The sequence below is a fragment of the Corvus kubaryi genome, unplaced genomic scaffold (genome assembly GCF_017639235.1).
Source record: "Corvus kubaryi isolate FWS band 111438036 unplaced genomic scaffold, C.kubaryi_AGA036_p1.0 37308, whole genome shotgun sequence".
Taxonomy (NCBI): Eukaryota; Metazoa; Chordata; class Aves; order Passeriformes; family Corvidae; genus Corvus; species Corvus kubaryi.
The window spans coordinates 15,390,653-15,402,504 of NW_024581096.1; the positions used below are offsets into that span (position 1 = coordinate 15,390,653).

The window sequence follows — 11,852 nt, forward strand, 5'->3', positions numbered from 1 at the left end:
TTGACCTGGACGAAGTTGCCTATTTCCTCTGGGTTTCCTAACAGGCTTCTTCATCAGCTTTGGAATAACCATGCCTTCCTTACCTAGGACTTTCTAACAAATAATAACTCTAATTGCACATTTCATTTGAGACTGGGGTGGAGGAAGGGAACTAAATAGACTTCACTGTTCTTGGGGATAATTTTTTTTTATTTGGGGATTGGTCTTGATTTTTTTAATTTGGGTCTGGTGGTAGGCTCTGATTGGATTACAGTAGGCAACAATTTATCTGGTTAGGTCAGAAAGGAGTTGTCGGTCTGTCTGCAGACATGTAGTAAACCCAATATCTTTTCAGTTCTCAAGGATTTCAAGAGTTGGAAGTTGGTTAGTGCCAGTGGGGAGCGTTCCTAGTCTTGTGGGAGCACCTGGCACTGGATATGGAGGCGTGTGCTGTGGGAGGGTTGCTGCAGCACAGCCTGCCCTAAGTTTTATAATATGGCAAATATATTCAAAAGGATATTTTTAAGACCATAAAGCAAAACAGCATTACATATATATATACACACTTTTTTTTTCCCCCTTTTCCCTGGCACAGCACTGAACTAACAGTTGCCCCATGCTCCTGTTTTCCTGGGTACCAGACAGGTCAGGTCACTCAAGTGATATCCATGTGTTTTAACTGAATGGGTTGCTTATTTCCTGCTGGGACAGCTGCATCCCACCTGCTCACCCATTTGACTCCCTCTACAAGGCTCTTGCCTCTCTGTGTTTTGCCCAGGGCATCAACATTGCCTTTCCTAGAGCAGCACTGCCTGTGCCAGCACATCCCATTTTTTAAGCATTTATGACCCCACTTAGTTGCATGATTATCCTGCTGATACCATCCTTTTTGGTTTTTAAGGACAGATGAGGTTTATTGCTGGCAGAAGGTCTGCCTGGAGCAAAGCTGTCCTCAGACACTCCATGCGGCGCTTCCCTGGGAACAGCTGGTTCCCGTGAGCCACACATGTCTTGGATTGACAGTGACGTTTGCTGATAGCCGGCTTGCCTGTGGGTGGAAAACACCGGCTCTATGAACTGATGGGTCTGTGCCAGTGGGTGTTCTCACTGCACCCACAGAAATGTTCTCATATAACATGAAGTTAAGCTAATACCCATCTCAGGTCGCCATTAAGAGGTGATGATTTTGTTGAGGGTTTTCCTGAGTCAGCCCTCCTCTCTCCCTGGGAGAGTCCCAGGGACCTTCCTCACGCAGCGTTGGTGTTGCTGGAGGTGCGATTGCTGTCACAGGCTTCTAGAGGGCACATGGGGTGATGGGATCCTGCACCCCAAGTCCCCAGCAGCTGCCTCTTTGGCAGATTTCCCATTTGGTTTTCTATGGGAAAATGAATTTACAGAGACCCAAGGCAGGGCAAACAGGATTGAAGTCTGGCAGCCTTTTTCCCTAAGGCAAGAATTCCTGGCTGTGCCCCGGTTGGGAACGTGTCAGCCCCTGAATTTTTAATGAGCTTCTGCAGAATTGAACTGCAATGGCTGGGAAGGGTTGGGGCACCCTGCCCAGGCTACAGCCAGCCAAGGACAGCTCAGCATCTCTGGGGCTTCTCCTGGGATTATGTGTGGGCTGGGCATGGGTCTGGCACAAGTCAGCCACCCAAGGTGATAGTGCATGTTTTGGGTAGGGTTGGGTACCAGTGAGGATCTTTCTCAAAGCCCATCTCCTACCCCAGGGCTTTTCAGGAGGCAGAAAAGGAGATGCACTAAGCATCTAAGGGTTGTGATGGGGTGCAGGAGGAGAAATTCAGCTGTTAGGGGCAAAATCTGAAGAGCTTTTATAGTTAGGAAGGAAGTGAGGAAGTCTGGTTTGATTGATTCTTTGGAGCATCACCTTAAGACCTGTATCTGCCCTGTATAATTTCATCTCAAAATGAGATGTAGGGGAGCCTTATAGGTCCCTGTCCAGCTAGAGCACAAGCATTTCCTGAAGCCTGTTTGTTTCTCAGGCTTTTAATTCTGAAGGACTCAAGTTTCTTCCCGGCCACCAGTGCAAATAACGGTTATATTACAAGTTACAGACACCCTCTGGCAAGGAGTTAATCCTGGAACCTCAGTGTCACTCATCAGGGCACTGGCAGGACTTGGTCCTTGCTTGCAGGGTGGCAGTGAAGGTGAGGAGATGAGACTGGCCAAAGCCTTCAAGAAGGGCCGGGTGTGGAGGGGGCTTTTGCAGCCCCAGAAGTGCAGGAAGACCATGCTTTGAGAGGCTCCAGCTCTTCCCTTTCAACCTTTGCTCATGAAATACTTGTCATCCTTTGGCTTGGGAGCATTAGGTGGAGGAGATGTTGCTGCACAGCTCAGCTGCCAGTGCAGAATTGGGATCCTTGGCACAGGACTTCACGGGAAGGATCCCAGCATGAGCATGAGATATTGCCTTCTCTTCGCCTGGTTCCGTGCCACTCAGTGTATGCATCACTAATGAGGAATGAGGCTGCGTGAAGAGAAACATAGCATCCCTGTTAGTATCCTTCTACTATTAAAATGATGGGAGCAGCCAGACGAGTGCCTTCAATCTCCTTGCAGTGGTTTCAGGCGCTGTCAGGAAGGTCATGGAGGAAATTCTCCATTAGACACACTGTCTTCTTTCCCCTCCCCTCAAAAGAAAGGATTGTATTAACAAAGTTATAATTTTCTTTTATTTAACTATGCCAATGAATGGGTAAGATTATAGAGTACCCTTATTTTTCTAAATGCTGTAATAAGGGCGTAAGTGTCCATGGCTGTTCCATGGTCCAGCAAGGAGAAGGGTAAAGCTGCTGAGAGGACTAAGAGCTGATGTTGGGGATAGGCTCAGCAGTGCTGCCTTAAGCTGTCTCACAGGCTTCTAGGTGCCCTTTCCATCCAACTTTTTACCAAAACCATTATTTCTAACACTATGCTGTAGTACTGCAGGACTTGAGGATCTCTCAGACCTTGCAGACCAGAAACTCTGCACAGATACCTTGGGAACTGCTGCTAGGGATATTTCTCTGATTTACACCATGGGTCACTGGCCAAAGCTGGGTTTAGCTTGTCTTAGCCAAGAAAAAGGCCAAAACCAGGTTTGGGATGTGGATTCAGCCTTTTCACACATGATGCTTATGTGATTGAATTTTGAAGCTTGCACTGTTGTGTATCAGGTTTTCTGGATGCTTGTGTTTGTACATGCTGTCCTATGTCTGACTGTAATGCTGGTGGGTCTGTTTTTAACCACTTTTCTAATTTCTAATTGGTATGAACTGTAACATGAATCGCCTTGATTGAGATAAAATTTTGGAAAACAAAAAGAAGTTTAACTATGTCCATCTGTACCACGTTGGTGGGGCTGGTGGTTCAGGGAGATTTGGGGCTTTTCTTACCCTAGTCTTTACTGAAATCAGGGTTGAGATTGTTGTTTTATTTAAAGCTTGCAGCCTGCAGCTTTGATGTATGTTTTAAAAGGAGAAGCTGGCAGTAACCCCACTCTTGTGTTTGCAGTGGTGGCAGACAATCCCATTGGACTGAGAATTGTACTCCCTTGGGTCCTGACAGCAAAGAGACTAGCTGTGCCTTAGGGCTGGCCTGGAAAAGGCCATGTCCAGGTGAACCCCAATGTTTTGTCAGCTGCCGGGGGTGGGGACCATACACACCAATTGGGTCATGCCCCTATTCTACTGACATTCACCCCAAAAAAGGCTCATCAGCACTGATTCTGGGGGGGTTTGCTAGTCCATGCTGCTCTCAGAGGACACATACTTCAAGACTGTAGGGGATAAGCAAGAGGAGCCTGTTCTCCACTTCTCCTGGGCAGTCCAGAAAGTCCTTCTGACTGTCCCCACACTCCCCCTTTCCAGATGGTACTGACAACAAGGAGACGGGTGGAGTAGATGCTTGTAGCTATGGGAGTGCCAGAAATGGAGCATGTGAGACTCATTTAGGAGCCTGCCTTGCCCCCCATCACCCCCCTTGCCCCAAATAATGTTTTTCCTTCCCTTCTCATTGTTACTGCACAAACCATAGCTACCTTGTGCCATTGGCATCAATAATAGTGGCCAACACATACAGTGTGGCTTGAGGGTTGAGAGGGACTTCGTTTCACTCCTTTTGCAATAAAAGACATTTTCCCAGTGCTTTTTCTTTGACTTCTTCCTTGGGTGCAAGTGGCATCCATACACTTGGCTGATGATCATATGGGGGATGAAGCTGGCACTGCTGAAGACCTGTGGGCAGGTTGGCAACTTAAGAGCACTCACAGCCTTGCAGGAGATCCTCAGTGATGCAGACGTCCTCCTGAAAATCAGTGCTTTGGGTTTGAGTTGGTTTACATCCTCCCAAAGCCTGTTGCAGTGTGTAGAGATGGTGTCTGAGGCTCACCGTGACATGGGGACAGCGAATGGGGTCAGCTCTGTGCTGGGTCCCAGCTACATGGCAGTGCTTGAAAACACATCCACAGCTGTGCATTGCACAGGGAGAAGTGTTAGTGGCAAAATCCAAACCCCAGAGGGGCTGCAGCAAAAGCCCAATTTGTTGCAGACTGGATTTCAAGGAGGTGCCTATGGGTGACAGCAGAGCAGTGGCTGCTGGCCCAGAAGACCCGCTCTGTGAGTGCATCCACGCCTGCCTGAAATCACAGCTTTGATTAAAAGTAAGGAGGAAGCCAACAGGCAGGCAGAGCCCAAGGCTGGGGGGGACTCCGATGAAAGGACAAACTGACAGCAGCAGAGTCCCTTTGGGCACACAGCTGGATGGTAGCCTCAGGAAAAAAACAACTTCCTCAATCTGGGCGGGAGCTGCCAGCCTGCAGATCCCTTGTGCTGGGAGAGCCATAAAGATGGTTTGTGCTGACACAAAATCCCAGAGGCCAAGTAGAGAAAAACAGATTTTTATTTGTTTGGGTTTTTTATTTTCCCTGTAGGGCTGAGTGTTTTTTAGCTCAGCAGTCATCAAAGATTAAGCGCAGTAAACTCCCCATGCCAAAAAACAGGCAGGCTGTGGTAAGCCAAATTCTGGGGGAGAGTCCCATGTCACCAGCACCTCCAGGAAGCAGCTCGTGTGCAGCACTGGGAGTGCAAAAAATCAACCAGGACTGAAGCTTAGCAAGGCAAACAAGATGTCCCTCCAGCAGCACACAGTCCCTGTGTGGCAGGAGGGTGTAGAGAGGTGGCTGTGGTGCCACCTGCTCACAGGATACCTCCAGCACCTGTGCCCTGTGGCTTCCTGTGGCTTCCTGTGGCTCAGCTGGGCAGCAGGGAAAGGCAGTGAGGGACAGATTGGAAAGGAATGGGAGAGACATTTTTGCAGCCATGGTACCAGGCACCCCATGTCATTCCCAGAGTTTGGAGGAAGTCTCAGTGTTGCCTGGTTTTTTTCCCCATCGGCCTGTGGTGCTGATGGGTGGCAGAACTGTGTGAGCATGCAGAGCACACTGATCACAGGGGCAGAGGTACTGTGTGAGGGTGATGGAGTCTGGCTCTCCCACCTCTCCTCAGCACTGTGGGCATGAACTTTGCAGAAAACTTTTTTTTTAGTGCATCAACAACAGCCAGAGCAATTTTTCTGGGCCACCCTGGGACCCTCTGGTTCCCCCAAGACCAGATGTCAGGGACCGCTTGGGGCTTTGAAGCAGCAACTGAGAAAGAATTCAGAAACACTTTCTCAGCCTTGAGGGAGAAGCATCGTTGGAAACTACTATCCTGGCATGGGAGAAAGCCCACTGTAAGGATTCAGTGGTACTCTGTTAACCCTGAGCACAACTGCCAGACTGAACATTGCTTTCCCTTTCACATCCCTGATTAAGGCAGGTTTTCCTTCTCTGCTGCCACACCAGTGATAGCATTACTGCAACTCCAGCTGCTTTCAGGGGCATCTAAAAGATGTTCTGGCTCATCCCACTTGGCACTGCTGTTGTGTCCATGAAGGGTCCTCGTGGCACAACGGACCCACTGATGGATGACGGGTTTGAGCCAGTTTTGGGTCTGCCTCCCCTGGGCACCAAACAAGCTCTCAACTGAGTGCAATGTTCTTTAGACATTTTACTTACTTTTTGCATGGAGCAGCTCTAGGGTAAACCCCTAAACAAAGGAGCTTTCTCTTGCCCTGGGGCTACACACAGCTTTATCTCTCAGGTGCCTACTGATATGCTGGGGTCAGCAAAGTGATCTGTCTCTCACTTTGGGAAGGCACATTGCAGCCCAGGGACTCCTGGATTCCTTTAAACTGCTCAGTCATGTCAACTTTAAATTTCTTTTTTGCTTAAAACCAGCAGGGAATGTTGGACTAAGAGTGGAGAGCATTTCACAGCCAGCCTGGTTACCCCAAGTCTCCAGGAGCTGCTGAGACACCTTCATTCTGCAGAGGTAACCTCTATGGGTAGAAGGATACAGAAGGATCCACTTGTCATGGACAGGGATCTCCATTAACACAAGATGGGAAAACATTCTCACTGGGGAAATTGAGGCAGTTTGTTAATTATCAGCACTCTCTGAGGAGCCCAAGTTCTCTCCTGGCACCTGATGGATTGCACCCTTTGGCCTAAACATGGGTCCAAAACACACATGGGTCCTACTAAGTATGAACTGCATGACTTGGTACTAGGATTTAATCTTGACTGCCATGAGATTTTGCCACATTTTACAGGCTTACCTGAATGCACACCGTGGACATGGTTCTCAGTAATTTATAAAAGGGGGAAACAGTTGCCACAGCACTAGCAAGCGCTGTAGCTTTCTTCCGGCCCAGATAGCTGTCACAGTTTTGTGACAGAAGGAAACACTCTGGAATGAGTGTCTCCTCTGAAGGAAAAAGGGCCTCCCCTTTTCCTCCACCAATAAGGCAAGTGGGTCACAGCAAGTGAAAGTGGAATAAACAAACTGTTTATTAACACCAAACAAAGCAGGGTAGAACAGGGGAAAAAACCCCTCAAAACACAACAAATTCCCAGAGAGGGAACAGACCAGCTGGGGCCACACCACGGGCCCACCGGGGCCACCCCCGGCAGGCTCCCTGGACCGGCGAGGAGGGAAGGGAGGCAATGAGGCAAGGGGAAGGAAAGGGAAAAAGAACAAGAAAAACCAACAGCACCTTTTTCCCGCTAGCTCAGAACACAAAAGAAACCCAAAAGCAGCACAGCGCTCCCGGCACACTCCGTGCCGAGCCCCAGCAAGACCCCCCAGAGCCCCCAAGCCGTTGGGCTGAACCGTTCAACTGCTCAGCACTCAGGTCCTGTGGCCCACCCCCCGGCTCCATCTTAAAAGGCACTGCGTCCTTGGGCATTAAATGGACAGTTAAGGAATAAAGCAGCTTCATAACAGCACCCCAGGACATTCCACCCCTTATTCCATACCGTCTGCTCAACGCCCAAATGAATACATTTCAACTTTAAACACACGTTTATACATATATACATAGCTATATTCAAACAGTGGCAGCAACTTTCGACAAACACATGTAGACATTCCAACATTACAAGCAGTTCTCGCCCAACATCAGATCCCCCTGCGGTACACAACATGTCTCTCCATCCTTCTGCATTATTCACCATTCTGCAACCTGGCCCCTGAGCAAAGACAACCCCACGGATGGGTTTGCCTTTACTCGATGCAGAAGTAATCCAAACAGATTTTCCCAAGAGTCCCCTGATATGCACTGCTGGGACTTTGTCTCCAACTACTATATGCAGGGGTTCAGACTGGGCAGGCCCTGCTCAGTTAGTGGAGCCTTGGGTGTTCACCAACCATGTGGCCTTAGCTAAATGCATCTCCCAGTTTTTAAAAGTTCCCCCACCCAGTGCCTTCAAGGTGGTTTTGAGCAGGTCATTGCACCATTCCACTTTGCCTGCAGCTGGTGCATGGTAAGGGATGTGGTCCACCCACTCAATGCCATGTTCCCTAACCCAGGTGTTTATAAGGCCGTTCTTCAAATGAGTCCCGTTGTCAGACTCAATTCTCTCAGGGGTGCCATGCCTCCAAAGGACTTGCTTTCCCAGGCCCAGGATGGTGTTCCGGGCAGTAGCGTGAGGCACAGGGTAGGTCTCCAGCCATCCTGTGGTGGCTTCTACCATTGTGAGCACATAGCACTTGCCTTGGCGGGTTTGAGGCAGTGTGATGTAATCAATCTGCCAGGCCTCCCCATACTTGTATTTGGACCATCGCCCACCATACCACAGGGGCTTCACCCGCTTGGCCTGTTTGACTGCAGCACACGTCTCACAGTCATGGATAACCTGGGAGATACTGTCCATGGTTAGATCCACCCCTCGGTCTCGTGCCCACTTATAGGTGCATCTCTGCCTTGATGGCCTGAGGTGTCATGGGCCCATCGAGCTAGGAACAACTCTCCCTTGTGTTTCCAATCTACATCTGTCTTTGACACCTCTATCTTCACAGCCTGATCTACCTGTTCATTGGTTCGGTGTTCCTCATCAGCCCTACTCTTGGGGACATGGGCATCTACATGGCAGACTTTCACAGGTAGCTTCTCTACCCGAGTGGCAATGTCTTTCCACTCCTCAGCAGCCCAGACTGGTTTTCCCCTACGCTGCCAATTGGCCTTTTTCCACCTTTCCAGCCACCCCCACAGAGCATTGGCTGCCTTCCACGAATCGGTGCAAAGGTAGAGCTTTGGCCACTTCTCTTTCAGCAATGTCTAGAGCCAACTGGATGGCTTTGAATTCAGCAAGTTGGCTTGATCCACCTTCTCCCTCAGTGGCTTCTGCAGCCCATCATGTGGGACTCCATACGGCTGCTTTCCACTTCCGGTTCATCCCTATGATGCAACAAGAAGCATCAGTGAAAAGAACGTAGCGTGTTTCTTCCTCTGGCAGTTGGTTGTATAGTGGAGCTTCCTCAGCACATGTCACCTGTTCTTGTTCTTCTTCGTCAGTGACACCAAAGTTTTCACCTTCAGGCCAATTCGTGATTATTTCTAAGATCCCAGGGCGATTCAGTTTTCCTATACAAGCGCACTGTATGATGAGAGCAATCCATTTGCTCCATGTGGCATTGGTGTCATGGTGGGTAGAGGGAACCTTTGCTTTGAACATACACGCCAGCACTGGTAGTCGGGGTGCCAGGAGGAGTTGTGCTTCAGTGCCGATGACCTCTGAGGCAGCTTGGATTCCTTCATAAGTCGCCAGGATTTCTTTCTCTGTTGGGGTGTAGTTGGCTTCAGACCCTCTGTAGCTTCAACTCCAGAATCCCAGTGGCCAACCCCGAGTCTCCCCAGGCACCTTCTGCCAAAGGCTCCAGGACAGACCATTGTTCCCGGCTGCAGAGTAGAGCACGTTCTTCACCTCTGGTCCTGTCCTGACTGGGCCAAGGACTACCGCATGAGCAATTTCCTGCTTGATCTGGGTGAAGGCTTGCACTGTTCAGGACCCCAGTGGAAATCATTCTTCTTACAGGTAACCAGATAGAGAGGGCTCACAATTTGACTGTATTCAGGAATGTGCATCCTCCAAAAGCCTATGGCGCCTAGGAAAGCTTGTGTTTCCTTCTTGTTGATCGCTGGAGACATTGCGGTGATTTTATTGATGACTTTAGTGGGGATCTGACATCATCTGTCTTGCCACTTCACCCCCAGGAACTGGATCTCTCGGGCAGGTCCCTTGGCTTTGCTCTTCTTGATGGCGAATCCAGCTTCCAGGAGAATTTGGATTATTCTCTCTCCTTTCTCAAACACTTCTGTTGCAGTGTTCCCCCACACAATGATGTCATCAATGTACTGCAAATGTTCTGGAGCCTCACCCTTTTCTAGTGCAGTCTGGATCAGTCCATGACAAATGGTGGGAGTGTGCTTCCACCCCTGGGGCAGCCAGTTCCAGGTGTACTGCACGCCCCTCCAGGTGAAGGCAAACTGAGGCCTGCACTCTGCTACCAGAGGGATGGAGAAGAAAGCATTAGCAATGTCAATAGTGGCGTACCACTTCACTGCTTTGGACTCCAGCTCGTACTGCAGCTCCAACATGTCCGGCACAGCAGCACTCAATGGTGGAGTCACTTCATTCAAGCCACCATAGTCCACTGTCAGTCTCCATTCCCCTTCAGATTTGCACACAGGCCAGATGGGGCTGTTGAAGGGTGAGTGGGCCTTGCTGACCACCCCTTGGGTCTCTAGCTCACCAGTCATCATGTGGATGGGAATCAACGCATCTCGATTTGTCCAGTACTGCCAGTGGTGCACTGTTGAGGGAGCAATTGGCACTCACTGCTCTTCTACCTTCAGGAGCCCAAGTGCAGAAGGATTCTCCGCCAGCCCAGGCAAGGTGTTCAATTGCCAAATGCCCTATGCCTCCACAGCAGCTATTCCAAAGGCCTACCTGACTCACTTAGGGTCTTTGAAATACCCATTCTGGAGAAAGTCTATGCCCAGAATACACGGGGCCCCTGGGCCAGTCACAAAAGGATGTTTCTTCCAGTGTTTTCCAGTTAGGCTCACATCAGCTTCAAGCAGTGTCAACTGCTGTGATCCACCTGTTAGTCCAGAAATAGAGATCAGTTCTGCTCCAACATGTCTTGACGGAATCAAGGTGCACTGTGTGCCCGTGTCAACCAAGGCTTCATATTCCTGTGGTTCTGCTGTGCCAGGCCATCGGGCCCACACTGTCCAAAAGACGCGATTTTCCCTGGCCTCTACCTGGCTAGAGGCAGGGCCCCTCTGGTCCTGGTTATCGTTCAAAACTCGAGCTACTTCCCTTCTGGTGGAACTCCCTCTCTCAGCATTACCATCCTTCAATTCACGCACCCGTGCTTCCAGGACAGAAGTTGATTTTCCATCCCTCATTCCATGTTTTCCCCACTGTCACACAGGAAGAACCATAGGTCAGTTCTTGGGGTGTACCCTCTCTCCCTAGCCGTGGGACGTCTGCTTCTGGTAACAGGGCCTCTGGTCTGCACTGATGTGATTTGGAGAAGGCCCTCTTTCAGCTCCTTCCTGAGTTTCTGATGAGTCTTGTCCATTCTATCTTCCATCTTCTGTATGGTCTCTGACAGACTCCTTTCCACAGCTGCAATTCTTGCTTGTGTTGGGCCGTGCACAGTGTCTGCATACGCCCGGAGCCTCCTCACCATAGAACTCACTGTCTCATCCCCGTCATTCTATGTCATCACTGCCAAAGCAGGGGTGTATTCTGGTGGTGTGTGTTGTGCAAGTTTCAGCCACATCACCAGTGTACATTTTACCATGTCAGGGCTCCTAATTGCTTGGTCACCTGCGAATGTGATCTCTATCACTGCCAGTTCTCTCAGGCATTGAATCCCTTGTTCCATGGTTTTCCAGGGGTTTAGCTGCAGCTGGAGATCTTCTCGGCACAGGTGTCCTTCCTTCACACTTCTTAAGAGCTGTGTCCAGAGACTGAGAGCTTCAGGCCCCCTTGTCATCCCTTGGTCAATACTTAAATCACGTGACAGGGATCCCAAATGCCTCGCTTCAGTGCCATCCAGAATTGTACCATCGCCTGCAGCATCCCAGATTCAGACCATCCAACTTAATATAGTTTCATCAGGCTGTTGGGTGTAATCCTTCCTCAGGGTATAAAGACTCTCTATGGATAGGGACTCAGTGATGATTTCAGGTTCCACTTCCTCTGCTGGCTGTGAAGGTCCTGGCTTCCCATCATCATCCACTGGGCAAATGGATTTGGTTTTGTGTTTCTTTCTCTGGACAGGGGCAATTGTTATTGGTTTAGGCTCCCCATCTGCTTTAGCTGCAGCCAGAGTGATTGGGGTGTCTGCTGGCTTATTATCCTGCTCCTCTGGCTGCATCTTCTGCCCTACATTATCTAGCAGCATGTGGTAAGCATTAGCCAGGACCCAGCACATGGCAATGAGCTTTTTCTTTTCATCAGTGTTGTTATTGCAGTTTTC

The 11,852-nt window shown here is 49.7% G+C and overlaps 1 protein-coding gene across 1 annotated transcript in view; it reads left to right on the forward strand.

Moving 5' to 3' along the window:
* The window catches only part of MYORG (myogenesis regulating glycosidase (putative)), a 16,929-nt gene extending 8,466 nt beyond the window's left edge, over positions 1-8,463 (forward strand). The window contains exon 3 of the mRNA XM_042028906.1: positions 8,376-8,463. Coding sequence (XP_041884840.1) covers positions 8,376-8,463 — 88 coding nt within the window. The remainder of the gene's footprint in view (positions 1-8,375) is intronic.
* The last annotated feature ends 3,389 nt before the right edge of the window (positions 8,464-11,852 follow it).